General features: G+C 40.9%; 1 protein-coding gene across 7 annotated transcripts in view; it reads right to left on the bottom strand.

Annotated features, from left to right (window-relative positions):
* Positions 1–7,831: 7,831 nt before the first annotated feature.
* The window catches only part of CTNND1 (catenin delta 1), a 47,115-nt gene continuing 30,088 nt past the window's right edge, over positions 7,832–24,858 (bottom strand). For 6 of the 7 annotated variants that reach the window (XM_033413306.2, XM_004264147.3, XM_033413290.2 and 3 more), the window contains 14 exons: positions 22,589–23,052; positions 21,303–21,486; positions 20,324–20,441; positions 19,705–19,858; positions 18,763–18,831; positions 17,785–17,912; positions 17,532–17,682; positions 16,586–16,778; positions 16,120–16,234; positions 14,965–15,052; positions 11,646–11,708; positions 10,772–10,875; positions 10,279–10,365; positions 7,832–10,008 (listed from right to left, as the gene is read on the bottom strand). In XM_033413306.2, coding sequence (XP_033269197.1) covers positions 9,997–10,008; positions 10,279–10,365; positions 10,772–10,875; positions 11,646–11,708; positions 14,965–15,052; positions 16,120–16,234; positions 16,586–16,778; positions 17,532–17,682; positions 17,785–17,912; positions 18,763–18,831; positions 19,705–19,858; positions 20,324–20,441; positions 21,303–21,486; positions 22,589–23,052 — 1,930 coding nt within the window. In that variant the 3' untranslated portion in view covers positions 7,832–9,996. The remainder of the gene's footprint in view (positions 10,009–10,278; positions 10,366–10,771; positions 10,876–11,645; positions 11,709–14,964; positions 15,053–16,119; positions 16,235–16,585; positions 16,779–17,531; positions 17,683–17,784; positions 17,913–18,762; positions 18,832–19,704; positions 19,859–20,323; positions 20,442–21,302; positions 21,487–22,588; positions 23,053–24,858) is intronic. The other variant, XM_004264138.3, reaches the window with a different exon arrangement.

The raw sequence follows: 24,858 nt of genomic DNA on the forward strand, positions 1-24,858 counted from the left end.
GCTTACGGCAGTAAAAGTACTTATAACCCAAGCATTATAGTTGCCGCCACCATCCCCCCTTCCTAGTCCCATATCTGGAACAATTAGCTCCCAAATTGTTTTTCACCATTTTTCAAAACTTTTGACTATGGGGAATTCCAAATATATACATAAAAATCAAATCAAATATAATAATAAACCTCCGTATACCCATAATCCAGCTTTAATGATTATTAGCTCACAGCCGATCTTGTTTCATTTACACCTCTAACCTCTCTTACCCCACACTACTTAGAAGCAAACTTCCTCGTAACATTCCATCCACTAGAACTTCATCACATTGCTCAGTCTGACAAGGAATTAATCATAACCAACAATACCAGTGTCACATCTAAAAAACAATAATCCCTTAGTAAAATCAAGTATCCAGTGTTCAAATTTCCAATTTTCTCATAAAATGTTATGTTTATATCAGGAACCAAATAAGACTCATGCATTGTGATTGGTGGATGTCTTTTAATCTGTAGATTGACTGATATCTTTCAGTCTATAAGTACCCTTCCATCTCTTTTCCTCTTGCAATTAATTTATTTTAAAAATTAGGTCATTTGTTTTGTAATTCTTGCCCCATTTTGCTAATTGCATCCCCATAGTGTATTTAAACATTTCCCACATCCTCTGTATTTCCTATAAAATAGTAATTGGATATAGAGGTTTGATCAGACTCAGGTTTTTTGTCTTTTTTTTTAAAACCACTTTGTAGGTGGTATCTGTCTCTTTTTGTGATGTTAGCAGCTGTTGATGCTCAGTGCCTAAGATCTATTTATTAAGGATGGCAAAATGGTGATATTTCAATCACCCCATTTATTAGATGAAATGTTTTTATAAAATAAACTTCCCCTCACCTATGAGGATACCCACACCTCAATATTTTTCACATTATGCCATCTGTCCTGCATGACACATCTTCTCCAATTGATGAAATGCTAGCTATACTTTCAAACCAACCAAAATATCACCTCTCAGTGAAGTCTTGCCCTCACTCCAAGCAGACTTCACCCTTCTTCTAATGCTAGAAACGTATCATTATAATAACGCTTATCTCATTGACTAATAAATTTAATGCCTCTATCCCTGGGGCTCAAAAACAGAAATGGCCTTTGGTCCTAGCACCTGTATAAAGTATTTATTGAACAAATATGTGTAGGATTTCACTTTACAAAAGTCAGTGTCACTTAAGTGACATTATGTAAAATACAAGTTACAAAGCAACTCGCAATGAGATAACCATCACTAGAAGAAGAGTTACCAGAATTCAAGACACTTTACAAGACGGAGTAGAGCTGAATTACCAAGGGTCCACCATCAGACTTTAACCAGACTGAGAAGAGAGCCTGGGGTCTGACTTTTCAAAAATACAAAGACATGGTGAGAATCAGGTTGAACCCAGGTCCCTCCCAGGAATTCCGTCAGTAAAAAGTCAGAAGCAGGCTAGATGTGAACCCTGGTGGTACATCAGTATTTAAGAAGGGAAAGGAGGTCCTGAAAGCAAGGACTAAAAGGAGGAGAGAATTTTCTTCCTAGAATGTTGGTGATGTCACTAGGGGCATGAAACTAGAGAACTCTCTGGCGTGGGAGCAGTTTTTGTTCGTTTTGTTTTGAAGAAGCTGCATGGTTTCCTAGTGCAAAGAGAAGTAACTAGCAGCAAAGAGAGTAGGGTTTGCTTGGATGTTTCATGTTTGGATTTTTTTCTCATCTTCCTATAGTGTTTATTTGGATCTGGGTCTGGGGTCTGGGGTCTGGAAACATAGAGGGCATGGATTCAATTTTCATTTAACTCTTCTTCCTCTGATGTAAAACTATAAGGTTCCATATCCTGAAGGACTCCAGGAGTCAACAATTCAGTGGGCAAGATAGGAAAATATTCTGTCCTAACCTCCTATCTTTAAGTCAGGCTGACCAATTCACACACAACCCAGCAAATAATTTTTATTTAAATTTTAACTTTGCTTTAATGGAAACTATCTTAGACCTGTTCTCTCTGCCCCCTCCTACACTTCACTGTTCTTTTTCTGCATACACTATGTCCCAGTTCCATGATACACGGGTAGGCTCCTCACCACTTCCTATAACTGGTACCCTGGGAGTTTAGATGGTTCTGTCAGAGGTAGTACCAGATCTGATCCCCCCATCCTCCTCTTGCCTTCTTCCCTCTCTACTTGTTTGAAGGTGATATGCTCTGTTCTCTAGTGGTTATTCTAGCTAATATGTACAGTTTCACAGAAGTCTTAAGCTAATCAATACATTCACTTTCCTCCTGAATGTAAGAACATGAAAATTAGTGTTCTAGTCACCCCAAGTTACATGTTATTGATGTCCAGTATTTTAATTCTAGCTCATATTTCCCTCCCACAAATTACAGTTTTTACACTTAATGCTTACCTACTCTTACCAACATTATTTACCAGTATCTTTGTTCAGTGTTCCTTCTTGAATCAGATTTTCCATTTAAGACCATTTTCCTTCTGCCTCAGGAATCCTGACTTACCTGCGCAAACTCTGCTTTTGTCTGAAAATGTTTCTAATCAGCCCTCTTTCTTAAAAAAGTTTTACCAAGTGTCAACTTCCATGATAACTTCTTTTGTTAATGGGATGCAGCGAAAGAATTCGTTTTCTGGCTTTCATTGTTGGTGCTGACAAGTCCCCCATCTAGGCTCTTTTCTAAGGTTTGTCTGCATTTTATCTCTAGCTGCTCAAGATAGAGAGCATTTTACCTCAATGTCTCTAGATACGAGTTGCTTTTCATCTTGCTTGGCGAACTCACTGGGATTCCTGAATCTGAGGTTTAGTGCCTTTCATCAAATCTGAAAATTGATCGGTGGTTACCTCCTTGGATATCGTCTCTTCCTATTGTCTCCTCCTGGAGCTCCAGATACCTTAGTACATTAGATCTTCTCATTCACTTGTCCTCTATTGTCTGCTTCTCAACTTCTTTGCCATTTTCCATTCTTCCTTTCATTCTCTTTGGACTGCATTCTGTATAATTTCTTGAGATCTTCCAATTCACTAGAACCCCTTCAATTTCTCCAATCAATTTAATCTGAGTTTTTATTTCAAATTTGTATTTTTCATTTCTAATTCAGAAAGGCTTTTTTTTCCCCAAAAAAATCTGCTGGGTTGTTTTTTGTCACCTCTTAGCTTCAAACTTGTATTAGCTCATTAATCAAAAAGTTATTTCATTAGTCTGTGTGACAATGCTATCATCAGAAGTATTTAAGGATCAGCGTCTGTGACTTTTTGGCCCCTTTTCCATTTGTGGCATCTTATTTCTTTGTGCATCTTAAAATTTTTAAGCAGGATTTGCTTTGGGAGTTTATATATAGGAATTGAGGTCTTCAAGGGATTGCACTTGCTTCTGGAAATCACCTGAAGGCAAGATGAACTCTAAGCAGATAGAGTAGGGAGCCCAGAAAAGAACCAGATATAGTTTTTGACATAAGAGAAGCCGTTTTAGGCCTAAGCCGTTTTATGATCTAAGCCTGGCCACAATGCCTGCCCTTGAACAGGTCTCAGTAATAATGATCTTAAGGGAACAAAAGAACAAATTGTTACTGGGCAAGAGAAGTAACAACAGCAAGGCTAATAAATGAGTTCTAGAGACTCCCAGTTCTGTTTTAATGGTAAAGATTAGTCTGAAGCACTTTCTTGAGCTGTTTTTCAGAATTTAAACATCCCCTTGGGCACTCAACCACCAGATCAACTGGAACCTAAAGATGGTGGTGATGTTGACCTTTTCTGGTTTCGATCAACTAAAGCTTGTACTCTGTCAACCTTAGCCCCAATTCTATGGTGAATTCTCCTGAGCCCAAGCTCCTTCATGAATATGCATGTAGCCTTAGCTTAAAACTTCCCCCACTTTGCTGATCCAGAGAGACACTGCTTTGGGAAAGATCCCTGGTGTTCTCCTTACTTGTTGCAAGTAATAAATCTTTCTTTCTCCTGATCTTTGGCTTGGCTGTGTCTTTGGCTTGACACCCACCAAGAGGTGAGCCCAGTTTTGGGGTAATATCAAGGTTGAGACATAAAATTCCTTGCTGCCCTCTTCCACAGAGTTGATTTCTTGTTCACCTTTACACTGAGGGTATCCTGGCTTTACTTGGAGTCACCTTCGTTTTGTTTCCCATACCCTGCATAGTCACTAAAATAGATGCTGAAAGCCTGCTGAGTTTGGCAAAAGCTGAGTAAAAGCTAGCTCTAGCAGTTGCTTACTCCCTACAATTCCAGTTTTCACTTCATTTTTTAAGATCTATGGATTCCTTACTTTTGTGCTTGTTCAGCAATATGTTTTTAACTATTTTTAAAATAAATACATTTTACCCAGCATCTTGTTTCTGCTGAAAGTACTTTTCAGAGTATCCAATCCACCACAATGCCAAAAAACAGAAGTCTGAATTAATCCCAACTATACACACTATACTCCCCTCACCCTTGATTCTAACAGACTGGGTTGTAAAAAGGCCCAGAGTGCAAAGTTTGCAAAAGCCCGATGCTAACTTTGCCTTAAGGATGGAGCAAAAAAGAATTGAAGACGAGAGCAGTGTTAAGTGCCTGGCACCTTACCGTGAATATCTCCTATTTCTTTTTCTTTTCCTCAGGCACAAATGCCTTATGGCATCAGACTACTTGTCCATTAGCACTACAAATACCTGGGCAAAGACAGCAAGATAGTAATCCCTTCTGTATCCTAAATAAAAGTGGAAGAACCTGTCCTTTTCAACAATATAGATAGAAATGTATATAGTGAGAAGCATAGCAGTTTCTCCTCAGCTAAAAATAAAACAAAATAGCTAGTTGCCACATGCTTACAATAATATTTATGGCTCCTACAATTACACTAACAGGTATAATGCTCTTGACTCAATCCATTCATGGCTGCATTTCATACTACATAAAAAGGGAAAAAATAGTCAGGATATAATACAGACAGAAGAAAATGACTATTTTCATTTATGCTTTCCCTACCTCATTTCCTCCAGCTTCCTCTCCATCCACGTCTGCCCCTAAATTCTGGGTGGATCAGCTGAAGAACTCATGTTTTACGTGATGTAGACAGCAGCAAAGTCAAGAGGTCATAGGTTGGGATTTCCCTGGCGGTCCAGTGGTTAAGACTCCGTGCTTCCACTGCAGGGTGCGAGGGTTTGCTCCCTGGTCAGGGAATTAAGATCCCACATGCCGCGCACCGCAGCCAGAAAAAAAAAAACTTCATAAATTTACATGAAAAAGAAATTTGCGGAGTTCCCTGGTTGCCTAGTGGTTAGGATTCCGGGCTTTCACTGCCATAGCCCAGCTTCAATCCCTGGGTGGGGAACTGAGATCCCACAAGCCACAGGGCACAGCCAAAAAAAAAAAAAAGAAATTAGCTCCTACAATGTCGTGCGTGTGGGCACGTGCAGGTGCGCGCTTTCTTGGCATAGGCTGTCCCTCAGGAGTGATTTAAATTTCCAGACACACCTCCTTGGCTTTGGCCAATGGGGCCACTTGCTTCCCAGCTGAGGTACCTTTTGTAGCCGGAAGTGACACTTTAGTTAGAGCCATCGGCTCCAGGGAATTCTCTATTGCCCTAGAGGGCACCATATCAAGGGCTAAGTTCACCTCTCATCAGCTTGGGCGTTATATAGATGACATGATTTACAAAAGAAGTTTCTCCTGCCTACATGCTACATGTCAGCCTGTCACTGTCATCTCAGATTCTACAGCAATCACTCATTCCTTTGAGATAAACACTGTTTCCTATATGAACACTCCTTTCTTGTGGTTATCACCACACCCACCATGAAACTAGTATCACTGCCAGGGGAGTCGAAGCCAGTCATCCTGGATTCTAGTTTGAAGCTGAATTCTTAAGCAAGTCTTTAGTGTCTCAAGTTGCAATTAACTCACCACAGGCATTTGAATAACCCAGGTTACTTAAGATTTCAGATTCCTGAGTCCCACTTATTTAAGCAATTTTTGGAAACGCAGCATGGAAATCTGCATTTTTAACAAGCTTCCCAGGTAATTCCTGTGTACTTGCTCAGATCTATAAGGCTGGGTGTAGTTCGTCTGTAACTCTATCTATGAAAATACCAAGATAAACCTTTACTATCCTGTACTTCAGATATAAAGACAGACAAAATGAAAAATAACGATCTAGAGTAACTGATCCTTAGTTCTTCCTGGGTGAGATACTTCTAGTCTGTAACAAAGTGCATTAGTTCAGCAAGAAAGAGCAAGTGGCCAAGTGAGGTCATAGCTCTGAGCTGTCAGAAAGTATGTCACAGCAAGACTCATTGCAGCTATTTCACAAACATGTTCACAAAAAAGACTCACTGAGGCAGAAGAGTGGTTGAGCATAATCTATAACCGCCTCCAGGAAAAAAAAAAAACAACAACTCAGGCTCTAAAGGATCAGGGAACAAATGGGCAAATCTTGACAAAATACACAGGATTCCTAAAGTTCGTATTAAGAGATACCAAGAACCTTCAAAAGCATTACTAAATCAGCGTCAAGAAACAAGATACAGGGACTTTACAAATCATTCTTTTAACACCTTGTTTTAGTTAAGGGCAGAAAAATGTTTTTAAAAGACCACAGATCTCAGCTGCATAGAATTCTCATGGATTGCACATGAGAAAGGGTCCATCTGTTTCATTCTCTAATCTAAGCCTAACATACACAACAATGCCTGGCATATGGAAGATGCTGGGGAAATATTTATTGAATGAGATAAAACAAATGGACCAATCGAGAGAAGAGTAAGGTTTCTATGTAGCTCAATGCCAGTGCATAATAAAGAATATGACAGAAATAAAGGCTATTCACCAGTAGCCGGGTTTTTCTACATTAAAAAAAAAAAAAAATCTCCAGCAGGTCTGCCAACCCTCTCTGCAAAGTAAACTCTAATCGCTTTTTGCCTCTGTGCTTCATCCTTCTGAAACTACAACTGCCAGACACAAACCAAGCTTTAAAAGGTTATCAGCTACAATGCTTAGATTTCCTGGTCTTAACTAGCCCAAGAAAGTTTTCATACCCAAGACCTAGTTCAACAAAATTGAGACATGAGCATCACCAGAAGCAGCTATATATTTTTAATCTAAAGACCGGGCATACAGAAAGCATTTTACATAAATTCTCGAGTCTTAATAATGTAACAGGAAATATGGGCCCCAGAGAAATAAGCCCCTTTCTGTAGGTCTTAATCCTTGGCCTCTACAGTAAAGACAACCCCTGGTAATCCAATGAGTATTTGCTACCCACCCACATATTACTTGGGAGGACACAGAGGAAGCAGCTATAGGCCTGCCCCTTATCATCTTACTAAAAGATTGCGAATAGCCTGAGAAGCAACATTATGGCCTAGTGAGCCTTTTAATTCTACATATTCAGACTTATTAGGATGATAGCTGGAGCTGGTAGTTTCTAATCTTCTACCCATAAATGTTCAAGAGGGTCATGAATTGCAATGAGCTTTATTCAACGTTAGTTTTGTCAAATGTCGCAAAAGAATCCCAGTGACTTATTAATTCTTTATACTTCAGTTTCTTATCTCTAAGTTAGCAATAAGCTTCCCGTGCTCTACTTAGCCACATTTAATTTTTAAGAATCTTCAGAGGAAAAATGTTTCATATATAATTAAAAAGAATGTTCCTTGTTAAGAGTTGGGATTGAGCTCAAAATAAATCAGTCCTGGTACAATCCCCTTCTAGTTGCTCTGCAGAGGAAAAGGACACTGATACATAAGGAAGTAACCAAGATGAAAAGGAGAGAAGAGATACAGCTTAAAGTGAAGAAATGACACACACCCCCCACATACACACTTTAAAAACTTTATTTATATAAAAAAACTCATTTGTTTTTAAAAGCATTAACAAGAGAGAAAGAAAAACAGAAAAGGTATGGAGCAGAAGACATGCCCCTTAGTAGTGTTCGGTGGGAAGGTGGGATTTTTGGTTCTCTGAAATTGAACGTTTAGTGTTTTTATAAATGAAAAGGAAAAAACAGTTAAAGGTCCCCAAAAGCCCATGGCTGTTCTATTACCCACACCCCACCGACAAAAAGAGCACCAGGAAAAGAGCAGAAGAAGACAAGAGAAACCAAGAGTGGAGCCACATCTGGATGGGGGCGATCTCCCCTGTGCAGTATGCTCTCAGGGTCACAGAAAGGAAAAGGCTCCTTTTTGCCAGAAAAGGAGTGGGACGAAATGTGAAGGGGAAAAGGGGTAAATAAGGAATTCTAATGCAGAGGGAAGGCGGGTAGGGGGTTGTGCACTTTTCTCCTACCCCAAAGCCTCAATATATAAAGGAAGGGGGAGAGAGGAGCATAAAGATTTCCAGTTGCATTAAACAGAGCTTTTAGATTAAGGGGAGGAGTAAAAGGCAAATAAGGGAAAGGGTTTAAAAAAAAAAAAAAAAAAAAATCAACCGCATAGCAGCTGATTCCTCTAGCCCAACCTGCTAATATACACTAAACTAAAAGGAGGAGGAACAGGGGTGGGGGGGTGGTCGGGGAGGGGGATATGGACACGACTTCCCTATAACCCCTTCAGAGACGACAATCATTCTGCGCAACTAAGGAGCAAGAGTCACACCACTCACTCCTCCCACCAATCTCATTTGGAGGTTCATCAGAACAGGATTTTTGCAAAATCCCAACATATACAGTTGAGAAAAACCTTCTATGGCTAAAATTAGAGGCTATTCCAATTCCCAGTGGAGAGACTGAGGTTCTCTAGGTCACCTCTCCTCTTCTTTCTGCTATTTAGGGCCAAGAAGTAGGTAAGAAAGCAACAAAATATAATTTGCAAAATCATGAGAAATGAGACTGCAGAGGCAAAGAAAGGCACATGGAAGGGAAGGAGGAGATGCACCCCAGGCCAAAGGCACAAAGAAGAGGCAAAGCCAGGGGCGAACCCCACCTTTTTAAGGGTAAAGGGGGCAGGAGTATGTACATCAAGTCCTTTAGTCAGCCAACCAATCCAGGGAGGAAGCAGGGGAGGATGGGGCTATAAGGGTGAGAAAAAGGAGAAATAAGGGCAGGGGGAAGCCAGCTTTGTAGCTTCCTGACAGTTTCAGACTAAATGATTCATGTACATTCCTACTCGCTCCTCCTAGAGGCTCTTCTCCCCAGAAGACATCTTTCTGCTCCTTCTCACCCAAGAAGTCTTCCTTGACATATTCTCCTCTTTCTACAGCCTCCTGAAAATGGCCAGGCCAAGTCAGCAGACATTATTATCACAGGATGGGAGAGGAGGGTTAAGGACAGCCTCAGTAAGGGGCAGCAGCTGCAGCCCAGGGCTGGCATGAGGCTTGGAGAAGAGATGGAGTCTGTAGGTCCTTGATGGTCCCTGCCCTGGAGATGAGGAGGGCAAGGTTTCTTAATCTCCGCTCTAGGAAACCTTCACTTGCTCAAGGGCCCTTGCCAAGTGGTATGTGCCAATGTCGCCGGCCGTCTTTGCTTCAAAAATAGTCATTAGGAATAAAGGAAGAGCTCACGCCCTCCACTCTCCAAAAAAGTAAAGGTCCCTTCCCCACCAAGAGAAGAAAAATCTTGCTTAAGAATCATGGGTTTATCAGATTGCTGGACACTGCATATATAGCATATAACTTCCAATTCTTCCCATAGCTTCCAGTGAGGATTCCCATTCTCTCCCTCCCTCCACACAAGGCCAAGAGTTCCAGGGAGAGCTGGCAAAAAGAGCTAATCTGCAGCAGTCTCTCAAGATATGCATATAACTGAGTCAGGCTTCTTGGGAATAATTGCAGGGGATCTGGAGGGGGGAGGAGGGACAATTAAGCTTCACTGGAAGAAGTTAGGGAGTTGATGGAAAGAAGGCAGCCACTTAGGGCTACAAGGGCAGGAGGCAGTGTGGCAGTGGGCACAACAGTCCAGCGAAGAAAGGGAAAAATCATCAGTCCATTTCACCACCAAAAAATAAAAGTACATATATTATAAGCCCAGATGTAGCGGAGAGAGTGGTGCTAAATCTTCTGCTGTAGGGAAAAAAGAGAAAGAGATGTTAATAGGGTTGGGAATAAGGAGAACCAAAAGAGAGCTAAGCAAATCTGAAGGGAAGAAAGCAGCACATAATGGAGAATCAGATCACCAGCGGCATGTCCCAGCCTCTTAAGAGGTAACAATCACAGAAGCAGCACCCCTAAGCCCCGTGCGGCTGACTGATCAGATCAGCATGATTGGCAAACTGCTGGCACACAGAGACCTCCTTCCTCAAGGATGATCTTGGGGGTGGCTGAAGGACGTACCATGGGGGGGTAAGACATTTGGTCCCCCTCATCATCCAAAACCAACACATCCACCTCTTCCTCCAGAGATTCCTGCCCCTCGTCCTGCTGTGAACACATGCAATGTGTTAGTATGAGAGTAAGAAAACATGAGTGCGTGCCAGATCTAGGGAAAATCCCCAGATTCGTAAACTCAAACAAAACAAGGTAATAGTAAGTGAAGGGCAAGATATTCAAAAAAAGGCAGGAACAGAAAGAGAGTAATGCGAGAATAGATCAGTTGGCGTTAGTCACATAAGCAACACATTTATAGCCTTCTTTCTCCCATCTCGACCATCACAGAATAATGGCACCAGAAATCCCAATGTGAATCAAAACTCCTACTTTTTCCCTGAAAACCCCTACAAGGAAAGGTGCTGTCTTTCACTAAGTACTTTTTTCCTATTTCACAGAACATGCAGGCTTCAAAACAGAACTAGCCTCAGAAGGACAATAGTATATAAAGAGAATTTACCATCAGGGGCGTTCCCTTCAATGGCTCCATTTCGCCTAGATCCCCAGATCGATCCAGTGTTCTATTGTGGTCTCCTCTCTCATTCAGTGTGGAATAGTTGTTATCTAGTTTAAAAAAAAAAAGAAGTACAGAGACATGATGTTCCCCTCTAGTGTAAAATATGTATTAGGCAGATAAATGTGACTTAGGCACCTCTTTGGTAAAGCATGTGAGCTTTACCAAAGGCATTAAGGTCAGGTGGTCCTTGACATAAAAAAACTTACATCTAACTGGGAAGGCAAAATATATCATATATGATAATAAAGCTAAACTGAAGAGATCTACGAAGGGTACTGGAATTAGGAGAAGATAGTGAGGTGAGCTGCAATAGTTAGGAAGGACCTAACAAAGTAGACAGGAATTCAGCCAAGCCTTTGGGGATGAAGACCATTTACAAAGCAAGTGGGAAGGACATTCCAATAGGAGGTATTATAAGAGCAAGATAAAAAAGTATAGAGTGAAGAGACAGGATAGCAAGTAGACTAGGTGGGCTCAAACAGAGTGTATGGAGAGTAAGACAGAGCGAACCTGGCGTCAGACTGTGAAAGGCCGTGAGCAACAGTTTAGGGACACATGCTTCATTCTGTATTAATGGGGGAGGCATATGAAGATTTTTTTTTTTTAACCTTTGAGCATTTGGGAATGTGGAAAAAGGTAGACAGATCAGGTTTTACTACACTTCCTTGAATCCTTCCCAATGGAATGTCCAGCCAGTGTCCTTCCAGGAAGGTGAATGGTGCGGGTGCTGGAAAGAGCTACAGAGCCAGACAGTTCTCCTCATCCCATATGATAATATGGCTTACTCCATATCCTTAGGCAGGAATTAATCACCTACCTAATGATTTTGTGTTTGATCCCATACTGCTCATCTGAATTTCTTCCCGATCAGGTTTCTTATCTACAGGGAGTCAGAAAGTTATCCAGGTCAAAACCCAACTCTTCAAAATCTAAACTCATAAAAATTGCTCTCTAGTCTGTCCTCCCTTCCCCCTCCCTCCCATCAAACTTTTACTAAGCACCCACCACAAGTGCCAGGCTCTAGACAAAGCCCTCATGAGACTTAAAGAGATCCCTTTCCTCCAGACTCTAACATAAGAAACGATTCACTCTAAGCCAGCAGGTTTCAAATTATTTGGTCTCAGGGCCCCTTTATATTCTTAGAAGTTATGAGGATCCAAAGAATGTTCACTGGTATAGACTACATGTATTAATAGCTACAGTGCTTTTAAATATTTATTTCATTTAAAATTTATTTTCAATATTTATTTCATTTAAAAGAACAATACTTATTCCGTTAACATAAATAATACTTTTAATTTTTTTAAAGAAAGCATTGTTTTATATTTTTGCACATATTTAAAGTTTGGTTTAAGAGAAGGTAGCTAGATTCCCGTATCTGCCTCTGTATTCAATCCGTTGTGATGTTATTCTGGATGAACATAAATGACTCACTCTGCTGTACAGCAGAAACTGACACAGCACTGTAAATCAACTATACTCCAATAAAAAAAAAAGGATAAAAATTAAAAATTTTTTTTCTCACCAGAAAGTAAAAAAAAAAAGAATCAAACTGATTTTTAGTAGCATCACAGTGGATAGTGTACCAAATTGTTCAAGATGGCTTTATAAAACGTACACACTTATCAAAAAAATAAAAAGCATTGTTTTACATTTTTGCACATCTTTAAAGAGAAGGTAGCTAGATTCCCATATCTGCCTCTGTATTCAATCCGTTGTGATGTTATTTTGGATGAATTATATAAAGAAAATCCAGCATCACACAGATAGGAAGTTGGAAAAGGGAGGAGAACTTTATTAGTCTTTTCAGATAACTGTGGATATTCTTTGATAGTATACTAATACTCGACAAGGAGAGTTTCTTTAAGGTTAGCGCAATAAGGAATCTGAATCCAAACTAAGGCTCTCTTCATAGTCTGTTAAATTAATATCTATTGGTCTGTCTTACACTTTGAATGGATCAGTTACTCATGCATGATTTTGAAAATCATGCACTGGTCACTTGGAAAATACTGGTTCACAGAGTTATGCAGATTTTCTAAATGTTAACACATTTCATGATATAATATCAAAAAAATCACATTCATTAACATCGTCACTGATTTCATTTAAAAGTATATTAACTATTGGGATGTTACCAGGCTCACAGTGACAGATACAATTCTTCCAAAATTTAAAATTTTCGGGCTTCCCTGGTGGCACAGTGGTTGAGAATCTGCCTGCCAATGCAGGGCACACGGGTTCAAGCCCTGGTCTGGGAAGATCCCACATGCCGCGGAGCAACTAGGCCCATGAGCCACAACTACTGAGCCTGCGCATCTGGAGCCTGTGCTCTGCAACAAGAGAGGCCGCGATAGTGAGAGGCCCGCGCACCGCGATGAAGAGTGGCCTCCACTTGCCACAACTAGAGAAAGCCCTTGCACAGAAACGAAGACCCAACACGGCCATAAATAAATAAATAAATTTTAAAAATAAATAAATAAAAATAAAATTTTCTCTTGAAAATTCAGGCAAGTACTGTCAGTTATTTTTCCTCAAACTGACAAGCTCACTGTGTTCATTTTCAAGAAAATGTCTATTTTTTTAAGTAAAAATAGTGTTCCAAAAAAAAAAAGTGGTTAGTGTACCTAGTAACTCCAACAATAGCACAAGTGCTTTTCCTCAAGATTACCATCATGCTTTGGTATGCTGCAGGGTGCTTTATGAGTACCCCCTATATCATCAACACAGGCTATTAAAAAGCTGTGTACTCAAGAGCAGAAACAATAAAATTAACATTGTTACAGTTCCATCAAGTACGTTCTTAAGTGAACTTGGCTCCTTTTTTTCCCCCTACCCTCCCGAAACTGGCCCTTCTTATAACTGCAAGTACATGGCAACGAAGACTACAACAACTAGTTTGGTTTGGTGTCATCGCCCTGGTTTACACTCAGCCTCCAGCAATAAAGCACCACCACTGCTTATGCACCATCAGCACAAATGTCAACAGATTTGGTGATCCTCAGACCACATTTTAAGAACCCTGACTGAGGCAAAACCCAAGTGTCATTAAGATTAAAAGGGTTATAATAAGCACTAAATATATGATTTGTCTTTTGAAGAAAAATGTATCTGCTCACATGGCAGTGTTTAGAGGAGATAGAATAGGAGTGGTTATCTCTGGATAACAGAAATAAGTGACTTTTTTTGTTGTCATTTTTCTGGTTTGTATTTTCTAATTTTTCAACAGTAAACACATACTACTTGGTATTATATGAAAATTCAAAAGGGAAAAAAAATCATTTTGCAATATACAGATCTTCCTCGGACTTACAACGGGGTTACATCCTGATAAACCTATCATAAGTTGAAAATATAAGTTGAAAATGCATTTTAATACACCTAACCCACCAATCATAGCTTAGCCCAGCCTACCTTAAACGTGCTCACAATACTTACATCAGCCTACAGTTGGACAAAATCATCTAACACAAAGCCTACTTTATAATAAAGTGTTGAATACCTCATAATATAATTTATTGAATACTGTACTAAAAGTGAAAAACAGAATGGTTGTAAGTGTATCGGCTGTCCACCCTCACGACTGCATGGCTAACTGGGAGCTGCAGCCGATGCTGAGGTGTGAGATGCTGTCCCACCATGTTATCGCTCGCCAGGGAAAAGAGCAAAACTCAGCATTTGAAATACAGTTTCTACTGAATGCACATCACTTTTGCGCCACCACAAAGTCGAAAAATCATAAGCCAAACCGTCATTAAGTCAGGCACTATCTATATACATATGTCAAATCATTATGCTGCACATCTTAAACTTATACACTCTTATATGCCGAGTATATCTTAAATAGAGGAAACAGAGTAGGGTTCGCTCCCTGGTCATTTTAAAAAGTCCACAAGCAAAGATGGGGGAGTCACACGCAGGCTAACTGCCTGTCTTATTTGCTGATGCTCAGGTCTACCAGCTTCTGGGTTATAATCCTGAGGTGAAGTATTACTCTCCCTCCACCAAAAGACAAGCTCATTCAGAAATAAATATATATGCTATTTCATTAGATGGTAAGCCATCTAACGAAAGAATAGCAGAAGAATAGCAGAAGTGGAATAAAAGCAGAGGGCTATGTCCCCTGGTTACTGTACCTGATTTCTGGTTCCGGTCAATGAGAGGGAGAGTGCTATCATCATATGAATGACTGCTCTGGCTTCGAGAAGCATTGTTTAGATTCACCTGGAGGCAAACAAAACACAATAATGTCACAGAGTACTGAATTCACCCTTATCTTATTCCTTAATGGGCTCAGACTTTTAGGTCCTTATTCCCGAATACGATTCTTACCAAAAGGTAACTCGTAAGGGTTAAATAAACACCTATATAGTGAAACAAAACTAGGATATTAGGGCTTCTCTGGTGGCACAGTGGTTAGGAATTCGCCTGACAATGCAGGGGACACAGGTTCGAGCCCTGGTCCGGGAAGATCCCACATGCCGCGGAGCAACTAAGCCTGTGCGCCACAACTACTGAGCCTGAGCTCTAGAGCCTGCGAGCCACAACTACTGAGCCCGTGTGCCACAACTACTGAAGCCCACGCACCTAGAGCCCGTGCTCCCAACAAGAGAAAGCACCGCAATGAGAAGCCTGCATACCACAACAACGAGTAGCCCCCGCTCGCCGCAACCAGAGAAAAGCCCGCTTGCAGCAACGAAGACCCAATGCAGCCAAAAATAAAATGAAATAAAATAAATTAAAAAAACAAAAAAAACACTAGGATATTAGGCTTCTATTTGTGTTCTGAACAGATTACAAAGGTATCAAACACTCACGCTATCAAGGAGATACAGTCTCAGAAAATGACAGTTCAGAAAATGGCAAACTCCTTCAAAGGGCTAAGGCAGATTCGGAGAAAGTCAAAAAGGCCATCATCATCCTTCATTACCACTGGCATTTACACTGTGCTATGACACAGAGGAAGACCAGAGCTATTTCAGCAGCAAATGAACTATAGGCACCATTTTGGGGGAAAAGTTAATAAATGATTACACACAGAGACTTGGGGCAAAAGTAGACTCAGGGGAAGTTCCCTGGTGGCCTAGTGGTTAGGATTCAGCATTTTCACTGCGGAGGCCCAGGTTCAATCCCTGGTTGGGAAACCATCCCACATGCCGTCAAAATACAAAAGAAAAAAAACAAAAAAGTAGACTCAGTGTGACAGTGAAATAGAAGAACCAAAGACAAAAGCATTACCTGAGACCAAGGGGAAAAAAAGGTGAAAGTCTCAGTCCCAAGAGTTATTCTACCTGAAAGTCTGACTTCTTCCATCCTTCTTTTTCCAGTGGCTTCCGCAGTTCCTTGTATCCCCAGATTGTCTGTAATACAAGCGCTGCTGCTCGAACTTCTTTTTCTGAGCGGTTCCTTTTGAGGAAAGTAACACCAGATGGAATTTGGATGTAAGACGAGGGAAGAAGCTGAAAACTTGTACTCTCTAATATAATGTAACGTACGGATATAAATCCCAAAACGGGCAAGATCAAGTATTCACCAAGTCCCATATTTTAACTCAGACGGTGACACAAAGAAATGTTTGATGTAAGTCTTATCAATTTATGGATCAACATGAAGACAGAAAAAAGAGCAATACCTCTTTATACTTTCCATGTAAATAAGGGAAAATAACCTTAAAAAGCAAAAGGGGAAAGCCCCTTCCCAGCAACCCCTCTCTCATATTCAAACTTTTCCAGTTGTAATTTTAAGTGTTAATCTCACCCTGATTTGTTGATCAAAACCAGCTTCTCAATACCCTGTGTTTCTCGAAGCTTTTTGGCAGCCTCCAAGTTCTCAGCAATAACTTCATTGATGGTATTCAAAACAGAGACCACAGTGTCCTCAGAGAAATTCTGGGAAGAGCTCTGTTGCCCTCCTGGCAGATTCTTTACCAAGTTAGGAATAGCATGTTTACCTATAGCGGTGAGACAGGAGGAATGTGTGCGGGGAGAACAAGCTGAGTCAGGTTGTTAGGAGCCTAACACTACACTTAATCGCATTGCTCATATCAAGCATAGATACTATCCACATGAATCAACTTCCTTCTCCTGTAGGATTATCATTTCAAAAGAGCAAAGGACCTGGAATAGCCATGGGTATACTGTCCTTCCTATTCTTTTATTTATTCTCTCTTTCAGTCACATTAAAACAATCTGAATACTTTATCTCAAATATGCTACACAGTCCATTCAGATAGTCTAATGAAAATAGTACACTGAATACTATACTACAGAATATTATACTACTATTATAGCTTAATAGAACAGTCATTGTGAATTTAAGAAAAACAAAAACTGGGCTCTGTCACTTATGAGCTATATTAACTCTGGACAAATTACTTAACTTCTCTGACCCTCAGTTTCCTTATTCTAACAAAAAATTTTAAAAAAAGGACCCTTGTAAAGTGGTGACATTTAAATGAGAATATATAGACATGCTTAACAATCCCTAGTAACAAAGTACATGCTCAATAGATATTGTTATTCTATTTTTGAAGAATCAGCCCCTCTTGTCTTTCCAAGAACCATTAAACTATAACCTTCTCCAACCTCCAGATTCACAAACTACGGAGGACTAGGATTCTTCCTCAGCCCTTTCAACAAATAAATTATTTAGCACCTGTTGGATCAAAGGTGCTGTACTAGATGCTAAGGTAGCGGCTCCTCACCAATTAATTCTTTGTTGCGAGCATCCACAGCCAGATTTCTCAGGGCTCCAGAGGCAGCTTTCACGACCCGCTCATGTTCATTGGTCAGGAGGTCAGCAATGGCAGAAAGAGCCTTCTCTTGACGCAGAGCTGAGCGGATATATCGACCATACTGCAAGTAGCACATGGAAAGAAGTAGAACAGATTATAAATGGTAGCAAACTAGTTAGCCAAGTCCTCCCATCTCCAAATCCATTTTGTAAAAGGTACTCACCGTCCAGCGCCCAGCACACAAGTTCTGGATGGCCCCTGCTGAGGCTTCTAGGATGGCAGGATTCTTGCTCTCCTTGAGGAGTGAGATGTATATCCGAACCACCTCTGGCTGAAATAAAAGTTCGTAGCCTGCACAAGAAAGGACAAGAAAGCAGAGGATGCTTATCAGTACCTACAAAGCAGGCTCTGGCTGGTTGAACTCCAGTGTTAGTACTCTGGATTAATGGGTTTATGCTCCAATACCAGTAAACTCTCTAAACCCTCCCACCCACCCAACAGCAAACTCAAGAGATCTGACTACTACATCTGATGTAGTCAGATGTAGCCTTAAGAGTGTAGCCTTAAGAATAAATCAACCATGGCAAGAGCAAACAGATATCAACTCATATGCAACTCCTGTCTCTCCCTCCTCCTAGCCTCTTCTCTCCTCCCACAGTTTACTCTGACCTTGATTGGCACTCAAGGGATTCATTTACTCATCGATAGCACTCAGAGTTAAAGATTCCTCATCTCAGATGAATTATTTCTAACTTAACTGAGTCATTCTGCCCACCTGAACTATGATTAAGTGAAAGGGGCTCAAATTTAATAACATCTGAATTTTTATATCCACGGGGAGCTGTGAATTTTGGACTCACCATATTGATGAATATAAAGATCCAAACTGTGATAAAGAGACTTCTTATAACAAGTAAAGTTTGAGTCCCAAGAACTAGTGGCTACTTAGGGTACTTAAGTTTCTGGTCTAGACTACCATCAGGTCCTTATCCTCAAGTAATCTGAAGAGTTGCCGTAACAAGAAGTCCTTTGAAAGTTACTGTTATTAGTTTCCAAATACTTCTGTCATCACTTCAAATCCTTAAGTCAGAGGAGACAGAACAGTGAACGTACTGTACAGCCTACTGTCAGGCTGCCAAGCACCTATCTGTGGACTACGTTTATGAGCTCTATGGAGCCTGAGAAGAAAAACATATCTTACCTCGAGCAGGACTAGTTCTTTTAGGGAAATCCACTGTATCATTTATTGGATCCTCTGTGGGTTTTTTCCCTTTGGAAATTAAAAAAAGGGGGAAGGGGTAAAAAGTTTAAGAAAGGGAAGAGTCCACCCAGTATATTTTTTTATTCTTCAGTCAAAATCTTTGGATCAGAGATGCATCAAGAGGGGCAAAACACAAGAAAACAGACAAACAGACAAAACACCAGGATCCCCAGCTTGTCCCTATCAGATACAAGAACAGAAAACTGGCAGCACGTGGGTAAGACAAGGATAACCACTACTGTTGCTGCCGTCCTGAGTCCTGATAACTGGGGCTGCTGTCCAGAAATAGCATGCCATGAGCCATTAGCTCAGAAGAGCTACACTTGTTTCAGTGGCCATCCTCAACTGAATTTTCCTACATGCATCCACAGGGAAGGGTTAGGTAAAGAAACACCAGGGAAGCTAAAACCAAAACATGCAAATTAGAAGTAAGTAAGCGCCTTAAAAGATTCCACTCACCTCTGGAGAACCACTCATCTTCCAGTGCATCACCCAAGGTGGAAAGTAGAGGAGAGAAATGAAGGAAGAAAAATGCGGCAGAGAGATGTCAACAGGATCATGGGAAAATAAGCAGGAAAGCGGAGAGGAAAAGAAAAACACAGGAAACACAAAGGAGGAATGGGGGAGAAGGCCCCAGATTAGTTGAGTTCTCGGCCTTCACTGCCCAATTACTGATGCCAATACCACCACCACCGCCACCACCACCACCATCACCACCATGAAGCACACGACACAGGGGAAGCGGCAGCAGAGCAAAAAGACACCCTTGACTGGGCTGATTCCTGTACTTGCTCAGCAAGTATTTTGTACCTAAAGCTAAACGTGTTCCTTCCTCTCCCCATCCTTACATTAAAGAGCAAGGAACAAGGAACCAAGACTCACCTTTGCCCTTCTTGGCCCCAAAGCAACTGGCAGCATGTGGCCCAGTACTGTTGGCAACATTGGGAGGTGCCTCTTGGTAACGTTCTGCTTGTGGGATTTCTCGGTGAACTTGATACGACAAGTTCCGAAGGAGGCAAACACAGTTCTCCACAAGCTTGGGATCACAAAATACAAGGTTCAATGAGAGAAGAGAACAACTATAGTGATTTCCTAGCAAGTACAGGCTTCCACGATTCACGTATTAAAATATTTATCCTCAAAAGCACAGCCCAATTCATCATCTCTCACAATACCTCAAGTGCCCGCCCACGCTTCTCAAAATTCTTGTAGCCTCAGGCTAACAGAAGGTTTCTGCTACCATTTGGTGTGTTAACACAAAACTCAGGCTCACTCTGACTTTTTTCCTAATCAGAAAAAAAATGCAAGTATGGCTAAACAGCTTTAAAATATATAGGTGAAGGAAATTCTAAAGAAAACAGTTTTCGTCTATGGTGAACGCCCACTTTAAGGAGTGGGGGCTGGTATAGGTATCTAATGTTATTTGAAAGCCTGCGATGATAGGTCTGCACTATGGGTACCTCATGGTTGTTGTGAATGGAATTCTCACCCATTAACCTACCTTGCTGTCTGAATCTTTCTGTCCAATCTCAGCCTGAACAATGAAAACGAGAGCATCCACCAAACCGTCACATTCCCGAAGTTTCCGGCGAGCTTCACTCCTCTCCGAGCTGACATTCCTGAGGGAAAAAGGAGAGGCTTCAAGATGACTAAAATCTAGAAACCCTCTCTTAATATCCTTAACATCTACAAGCCCCCTTAATATCTTTTCTTTTCACTGTAACAAATAACGAGTACCTGTTATAAGGAAGGCACTGGAGTTGACAGAAAGTTGAATAAAACAGTTCCTGCTTTCAGGACATTTATAACCAGGCCAGGGAGAGGGGTGTATAAATAAAGTATACCAACAACAATAATTTAAGACAGAATAGATACTTCTTGTATGGAAGTACAAGTGAAGAATAGGGGCAGAGCACATAGGGGTATATTCCAAAGAGAGAAAGAATATATCGCACATTTACGGGGTATTAGAAAAAGAAATCAGGAAAACTTACATGAAATAAAAGCACTTGAGTTTAGCTTCAAAAGATAAATAAGCAGAGAAAGGCATTGCAGACAGAGGAAGAGCTCTTCCTCACTCTATCCTTCTAGTAGTTTGTACTCCATTTGTTGCATTTATCGCAGCCTGACTTGAAATACAAATAATTGAAGGCAAGAACACAGGTACACACAAGCCTAGGACTAAACGACTGCCTTACGTGCAGTAGGTATTGAACAAATGTTTACCAAATTATATGAACAAAGTCAAAGAGGCACAGAAGTGAGGAAGATATGTGGTTTACTTGCCGTTCCCCACATAAGGCATATATGATATGCAAGGGAGTAGTGACAAAGGTAGAAAAACAGGCTGAAGTCATAGTATGCAATACAAATAGGAACGGAGGCTGAGTGACAGGCTAAGGAGTTTAAACTTTTTTTAAAAGCAATTTAAGTTAGTCTTCAAAAATTCTACCTTCATACTCTCAGAACCCTTATGTTACCTAAGGCAGCCAGCTGTGTTGGTGAGCACGGACTCCCACTCAATGTGGCGCGGCTTACAATCTTCACTAGGTTCCCGCTCCCAACCAGAATGCGGAATGATCACTTCATCTGTCAAGGCATGCAGTGCATGGTCCACAATCTCCATTTTGATTGAGTCATGGGATGAGAGATTCCACAGGGTTCCTGGCAGAGACAACTCATCAGATAGCTCTCCAGCACCCAAGACAGTATGCTTGAAGAATGCCAAAGAGAATGCCCTATTCCAACATTTCTCAGTCTTCCCCAATGACCAAATACCTTGTAATGATATTCAAGCTCTAGCCTGTGGCCCACAATAATACATTGTACATTATGGCTCAATACAAATATACATCCCATGAAGTAAGGTTTCATAAAACAATACTTATTATAAGCCATACCCTCTAGGCTATCTACACCCACTTCTCAATCCCAGCGCCACTGACATTTTGGGCCAGATAATTCTTTGTTGTGGGGAGCTGTCCTGCCCAACATTAAATGTTTAGTGTATGTCCAGCGTTTACTCATTTGATGTTAATAGCACTCCCTCCCAACCTTCCCAAGTTATGACAACCAGAAATACCGCCAGACATTGCAAATTTCCTCTGGGGGGCAAGATCACCCCCAATTGAGAACTAATGATCTATGCTATTTCTTTTTCTTTCTTTCTTTCTTTCTCTTGGAACGCTGATTGTGATCCACAAAGTTGTGTTCAATACACACTAATGGAGTATGACCCACAATCTGAAAAACCACTCTTCTAAAGCAAGGACCACAAGCACAAATGCCTATACATGCCAGGCAGGTGAGTCAGGACAAGCAGGTATTTTAAAGAAATTACAAGAATATGGGTTAAGTGCCAACTGACACTCAGCTTCAATTCTGGGGAGACAACTTCCTAGGTAGTGGCAGTTGGTCAGAGATAACATGTTGGAAATTATTGCGAACTGGAGAGCACGTGCCCCAATCAGCTCAGACCAGCTACTGCCAGGTAGCAAAATAGATCCATTGCTACCAGTTCCCGCACGTTTAAAATAGAAGGCAAGAATCTGGAATTTTAAGTGAAATCTTCTGCGTTTAAAACATTAGCAAACAATGCTTTAAAATTTGGAAAACCTTGCATGATCCAAATCTGTGAGATGGATCTGACCCAAAGGCCACAACATTTAATCAACAGTCAAAGGACTAGAAATCCTTCTAGTTCTCAGTCTCTCTAAGGGATAACAGTGACCCTAACCTAGCAGTTTCCCTTGGGCCTAGAACTCACCAGTAATAACTTCAGTGAGGTCCATATCACGAGCCTTTCGGAGTAATCGCACAAGAGCAGGAACACCATCACAGTTTTTTATAGCAATCTTGTTATCCTGGTCACGCCCGAAAGAGATATTCTTGAGAGCTCCACAGGCGCCAAGGTGCACTTCTTTCTTGGGGTGGTCTAACAAGCCCACCAGTACTGGGATACCCTTGAGCTTCCGAACATCAGTCTTCACCTTGTCATTGCGGTAGCACAGGTGTTGCAGGTATGCAGCTGCATTGGACTTGACAGCATCCAAACGGAATCCTAGCATGGCTATCACCTCTGGCAGCTCTGGCTGTCTCCAATTTGGGGGTGGAGGCCCTCCCTTGCGCAGGCTATCCAAGCTCGCTAAACTTCCCCGTTCGTGCTGGGCCAAAGGAGCCCAATAGTACTGGTCTGATGGTACCTCCTCACCAATCATGTCTTCATAGCTCCTGCAGTGTTGGAAGAACCGGAAAGAAAAAAGGAATACATTAAGTTGTTAAGCCTGGTTTCTTGGGGGGCTCCCATTACCCCTCATCTTCAAGGAATGAGTAACCCCAGCTCTAGTACACTAGATCTTATCTCTCCTTTGCATAAAAAATATACCGATCAATTTTTCTTAATGAGATAAGGCAATAATCTTAAACGCATCTGCAATTAGATTAAAGCTGCCATTTTTTTCTGTGAAGTTTACTAGCTTGGAGGAGCAACAAGCATTCGGAGAGTTAATCACAAAAAAGAACCAAATCCTGACTGCTTAGCGTTTGAACGATATCTGACACCTACTAAACTTCTCCAGATAGAGATTGAAATAAACCTTCAGACAGCAGAGTTAATGAAACCAACTGACTTGGTACCACAGAAATTAGCGAACAATGTCTGAGAACAGCTCTCATAAGGCCTTAGGCTAAAGGGAAAATAAGGCATTTACTTACACACAGGAAAGAGCTGGTGGAATAAGACCCTTAAACACATTTCACATTTAAGTCTCTCCTTACCCTATTTTGGAAATTATTAAAAAAGAGATGATAGAGTAAAAGCAGTAAAGGATGTCTTAACACCTCATGTGAGGACTTGGCTTTGGTATTGATGAGGTAGGTATAAGCTTGAACATTAGTTTGCACTAGTTCATCCCAAGGTCATCTCTGCTACTCAACAAATGTGTTTGAGACATAATTTCTAGTCTCCAATTTCTAAAGACAATACTTCCAATTCTGTCAAAATAGATACTACTGACCACCATCACATTTGGGATACCCAGTCACTATGAAAAGGAACAGACAGAGCAACTGAAGGTAAAGAAAAACATCTAACCAGAGATATTGCTTCCTATTTCAGTACTACCAACGACCACTAGAGGGTGAGTCTGTCACACTATTATTTATTCATAACCACCAGGAAGGAAGAGACCCATTATCAGTGAGCTCATCTCACTCTGTGGCTCCCACAGGAGAGAGGAGAATCCATTGTGTGGAACTCTCCAAATAAGCCCGTCGTTTGTTCCGCAAAACCACTCCCACTGTCACCAAACCCTCAAGGTTTTAGCCTGAGCAGAGGGCCTGCCTCATAGCTGTCAACATCAACCACTCAAAAGTGATTTAAATGGACAAAGCAGTTAGTAAAAGATCACTATTTTGCAATATCAATGAAACAAAATAAGCAGGTTATATAGCTGAGTTTTAAAAGTAGGCAACTAAACAGCATATTAAGATTCCATTTCAGTAGGGAAAAAATAAAGTCAGAGTGTGTTTACATGTATAAGAAAAAGAACTCAAAGGAAAAGCATCAAAATGTTAACAGTAGTTCTTTATCAATGGATGGTGTGCTTATCTAGTTTTGTAGTGATGATGTTTTTACTTTTATTATTATTTTAATATAAGCAATTACAAAACAACTACCATAACTGAAGATTTTGGTCACTCAAGTTATTTTTACAAGTGGATCATGACATTCTTTCCTTTGTCTTACAAATAACAAAGCTGTGCCCAGAAAGATTAAATGACTTGCTTAAGGCTACACAGCTAGTGGCAAAGGCACAACTAGAACCAAGGTCTTCTGGTTCAGTGCTTTTTCTACAAATCATTCTGCCTTACTGTTTTCGTTTGACCTTGTATTACTCTCCTAGCCCCAGAACAGGAAGCAGCAAATGTTCTTGCTAGTCAAGCAGGTTTCCAAGTCCAGTATCACCCTGGAATAAACCCAAGAACCAAGCCCAAGCCCTCTTTCTTTATGTCAGTTGCCACAGCAAGGGACAACAC

Source organism: Orcinus orca, chromosome 8, assembly GCF_937001465.1.
Source record: "Orcinus orca chromosome 8, mOrcOrc1.1, whole genome shotgun sequence".
In the NCBI taxonomy this organism is placed as follows: domain Eukaryota; kingdom Metazoa; phylum Chordata; class Mammalia; order Artiodactyla; family Delphinidae; genus Orcinus; species Orcinus orca.